The sequence below is a fragment of the Salmo salar genome, chromosome ssa02 (genome assembly GCF_905237065.1).
Source record: "Salmo salar chromosome ssa02, Ssal_v3.1, whole genome shotgun sequence".
In the NCBI taxonomy this organism is placed as follows: domain Eukaryota; kingdom Metazoa; phylum Chordata; class Actinopteri; order Salmoniformes; family Salmonidae; genus Salmo; species Salmo salar.
In genome coordinates, this window is record NC_059443.1 from 56,237,170 (window position 1) to 56,241,660 (window position 4,491).

At 40.5% G+C, this 4,491-nt stretch overlaps 1 protein-coding gene across 1 annotated transcript; it reads right to left on the reverse strand.

Moving 5' to 3' along the window:
• Positions 1–1,026: 1,026 nt before the first annotated feature.
• LOC106587910 (CDGSH iron-sulfur domain-containing protein 3, mitochondrial) lies at positions 1,027–3,369 on the reverse strand. Its single transcript, XM_014176572.2, has 3 exons — positions 2,988–3,369; positions 1,749–1,865; positions 1,027–1,386 (listed from the first exon to the last, which is right to left on the reverse strand). Exons 1-3 carry the CDS (start codon positions 3,072–3,074, stop codon positions 1,174–1,176), a joined length of 417 nt encoding a protein of 138 aa, XP_014032047.1. The 5' UTR covers positions 3,075–3,369; the 3' UTR covers positions 1,027–1,173.
• Between the last annotated feature and the right edge of the window lie 1,122 nt (positions 3,370–4,491).

Below are 4,491 nucleotides of genomic sequence, written 5' to 3' on the forward strand. Positions count from 1 at the left end.
GGTGTTAGGGTCAAGGTTAGGGGAAGGGTTAGCTAACATGCAAAGTAGTTGCAAAGTAGCTAAAAAGTAGTTGTAAAGTTGTCCATGATCAGATTTGAAAATGCAACCTTTGGGTTGCTTGATGTTCGCATAATATACCCTCCTATCCACCCCTGAAACAACCAACCACCCTACTTTATATTTTCTTTAAGTAATCCTCTGTCTTATGTAACTTATCATACTCATTTGAGTGTCCCGGATTTACAATGTTACGTCTCTAGTCTATGAGACCAGGCTGGAGCGTCAACCAGGTTCCTCGTTCAAAGCCCATGGCAAGTCATCTCAAAACAAAAGTGACAGACTAGGCTAGATTAAGAGCGTGGAGTAATGAGTAGGAGTCTGTTTTCACATGCATAAGGCTGTGTTTACACAGGCAGCCCAATTCAGATTTTTTGCCCAATTATTATTCTTTTGACTAATCAGATCAGATCTTTTGCCAATAATTGGGCAGAATATCAGAATTGGGATGCCTGTATAAACACAGCCAAAATGATTGCTTTTGATAAAGCATTTTTATCTGCCTTCCCAATGAAAACTAGTTTGAAAAAAAAAACATTTTATGGAAAAGAGATGTTGTATAGGTTTCTGGACGATGCATCATGCTGCCTTGTTGACAACATGACCAAGCAGCAGGTAGCCTGGTGGTTAGAGAGGTGAGACAGTGGCCGGAGGGTTGCGAGTTTGAATCTCGGGTCATACTGGAAAGATCGGGCGGGAAGTGAGCTGACAACCATTGGTTGCTGGTATCAAATTCCTGTTGTGCCCTTGAGAAAGGCACTTAACCCTCACAACAACAACTCCCCGAGTGCCCAGCGTGGCAGCCCCCCCCCCCCCAGGGGTTGGGTTAAAAGCGGTTATATTTTTTTACTCATTAACTTAGTTTAAAAACGATCATCATATATATCAGCTATATGAACTTGCCAGACGCCAGCATGTTTCTCAAAAGAACGCATGGTTTAAGGGAAAAAAAATAAGAATGACAAAATGTGTATTGAAATAGTAGGCCATTTATTCCCTTATGGACAGTGACAAAACGTAAATGCCTTTGTCCATTTATCATAAATAAAATGTTTGTCAACAAGTGATTTATGAACAATGAATATAGGCAGTACAGTTATAAGGAAATTAGCTGCGTCATGCCATTTTTTTAAAGTTATTCATTTTAAATGCTTTTTTCACTGAGCTGACTAGATGCTGGAAGATGACCTTGAAATGTGTGCCATCGCAGTAAGGTGCATTTTTGGTTTGCTTACAAGCACACAGCATAAGGGTGCTGTCCTTCTCGGGAGTGAAGTGTCGTGGAGAGATGCTGGGTGCTTTAGTCTTGTGCGCACCGTCACAGAAGGGCTGACAGAGAAAGGGCGAGAGCGAGAGAGAAAGACTGTCAGTGCTATTGTTTCACTGATTTAAATGTGTTAATTATAGCACAGATTACAATCTGAGACATTATTCTCATGTAGAAGACCTAAAAAGAGCACACAGGCCTACATCACTACTGCTGGGAAAGGAAAGGGTTAATATTGTGTCAATTTTGGCTCATCAGTCCTAATCCTTTAGTTTTTTTTTTTTTAACATTCAATGCTTTGAACTACCCGACCCGAGCCCGACATGCATCAGGTTAGGGTCGGGCCTCTTTTTTTTCATCAATAACTAGGGTACCGGCTAGAGCCCATGGGCATGAATTTTAACATTCAATGGCTAACACCCACCTGTTTCTTGCTATGTCCACAGGCACACCAGACGTAGCGTTTGCCTGCAGTCACTTTCACCATGAAAGGCATCTTGGCAGCGACAACAGGCTTATCGGTCTGAGTGGAGCACTGCATCTGAGGAAGTAGTAGTTTAGATTAGTCACACAATAATAGTGCATTGCTTATGCTTGTCATATGACAGCAGTGTTCATCCTGGCACTGAGAACTCATGGTGCAGTGGTTCCCAAACTGTGGCAGGGGGGTGTGGGGGAGTTGTAAGAGTAGAATGCGCAAGGTGAAATTTAGAAAGTAGGTAGTGCATCATCAGTATTCCTCTTGTCATGTCAGTCATTGCGTACCTTAGAGAGCTATTTATAACTTGTCAGAAATGTCCAGATCAACTAACGTTTTTTAGCTAGGTTTTTTAGTCCAAAGATTTTGTAGTAATGGTTGAGTCACACAATATCACATGAATACGCATTAGACATGGCAAAATATATAGAATTGCAAGAAAATTTGCTTTAAAACGGCAAAAGACGTATCTGCACCCCATGACAAAATGTGTAGAATTGCAGGAAATCATTAAACATGCAAAAAAAAATGTCTCTCCTCCAACAACAGTTTGTGTCATGAACAGTGCTTGTGATAGAAATGGGGGGGGGGTTTGTTCCCCAATGCTGGAAGGGGGGCCTGTTCCCCAATGCTGGGAGGGGGCCTGAGTTAAAATCTGTTTTTGTTCCAACCCAGCACTAGGAGAACTTACTATCTGAATGTAACTTGGAATTTAGTAGCCTATTCAGTGGACCTGACAAATTACTGTTGAACTTTGCTTTAGATCAATTATTTAATTAAAGGTTCAGATTTAATGGCACAATGCTGCTTCACTGCCTTATGAATGGCATATCTGTGCCATAGGTGAATAAGGTGTTCTCTAATGACTATACAGGTTTTCTTTGAACAGCTGCCCTTCCTTTATCTACTATGTACAACATGTTGCTATTTCATACAATGCCTTACAATTTGTCTTTAAAACGCTAGAATCTATATATTTTATTCAAATGCACATGTCAACAGTAATACTTTGATAATCATATCGTCTATTTGAACTATTTTAGTGAGGCTTAATAATAGAGAGCCTGGAATCCAGATCGCCACAGAAAGCGGCCAAAAGGTGTTATTCTGTAACTATTGCACTTGCAGTCAATACTCACAAGCGACCTACATACAAACATTGATTTTCCTTGACTTTATACTTACCTTTGAACTGACAACTGCCGCAAATAGCCGAGGTTGCCTCAAAGTCGCCGAGGTCCCATTACGCATTGTTCCTATGATCACGTTCATTCTTCCTGAAAAGGCACGCGAACGTCTTAGTAAATTTCCCCGTAGACGGTTCAGCCTTTTAGTAAAGCTGCCTCCTAAGAAAAGTCAGAGAAAATAATCTCCAGTAGCTTTCACTTCACCCTTTTCACACAAAAAACAACATTAAAAAGACAAATTAGACCACGCACAACAAGTATTAACTTCCAAATGGGCTTATACCGCCAATGACAATGATTGTAGCACAGATAGGTAAACTATTGGCCTGTAAATGTCGAAAGACGCCCCTAGGGCGAAGTCCACTACCATATCACCTATCATAGAGAATGCTAGAGGCCTCTAGTGGCCAAAACGCTATTTTGGCATGGGCTGCGCCATTGAGGGTTTCCGTCATACTTACGCCATTTTAAAGTCGTCAAATTAGTCAACTGGGTGGGTTTTCCTATGGGTTGTAGCCTCAATGGCGCTTCCCATGCTGTCACAGACGCTATAATGTACAGATATACAGAGGAATCCTCTATTCAGGGGTGACAGTATAATTAATTTATTCACTGTATGGGACCTCCTATATGTGCAAACATGTTTATGGGCCTAATCATATAATTACATATAGAATCCTTATTAATTCAATAGGATCTCTGTGGGCCTAGTCGTAAAGATTTGTCATTTAATTTTTAAAAAGTATTACCTTTTATTGTGGCATAAACACAAGCAGTCATGATATTTTCATCTGATTGTCAAATAATCACTTCAAAATGCTCCTTTACTAGACTACCTGCACACTTTCATCCACTTGCAATATATTTCCAGCCTCCAACAGTGTTGAATGGAAAGAGACATCTGTTACACAAAACACAAAGTGTAATGACATTTTTAGATTCCATTAGGCCAGAATTTGTGCGTCCACTGCTATCCGTGAGTGTCTGTGTCAGCCACTCATCTCTGCCTTGGCAAAAATGTCAGTATTCTCATCTAACCACATCGCATTTCGGATCGTAGGCTATACCACCTGTTTTCAAGTCCATTCACTAACTTTTCATGGCTCTGACATGCGGTAATTATAAAAAGTGGTGTAATAGCATAGATTAATATTTTTTGCTCATGTTTTACCGATATAGCCTACCCCCACTATTTATTTTGCCGGGACCATACCACCTTACTTTCACCTCTGTCTCTATCTATCTCTATGTCACCAATCCTACATGTCTTCTTGTAGAGGTGCTCCTGAGCCACCTGGCCATGTTGGCAAGAGCTGCATTATAAGAAATTCTACAGACCATCAAATGTATTGTACTACAACATCTAAATACCTCGAGAATGCAGTTTGTTTTCCTACAGGGTGAGCACAGATAGGTTTCACTTTCAGAGATCAATCATCACTGCAGTTTTTTCTTCCTCAGCATAAAATGTTCTGTGCAATCAAATCACAGGGTTCTTATAA

Excerpts from the sequence above, each read along its gene's own strand:
- LOC106587910 (XM_014176572.2), bottom strand. The coding sequence starts at position 3,074 with ATGAACGTGATCATAGGAACAATGCGTAATGGGACCTCGGCGACTTTG. Across the intron at positions 1,866-2,987 it reads CGGCAGTTGTCAGTTCAAAG|ATGCAGTGCTCCACTCAGAC; the intron begins GTAAGTATAAAG and ends CTACTTCCTCAG. Across the intron at positions 1,387-1,748 it reads GTGGACATAGCAAGAAACAG|CCCTTCTGTGACGGTGCGCA; the intron begins GTGGGTGTTAGC and ends TTTCTCTGTCAG.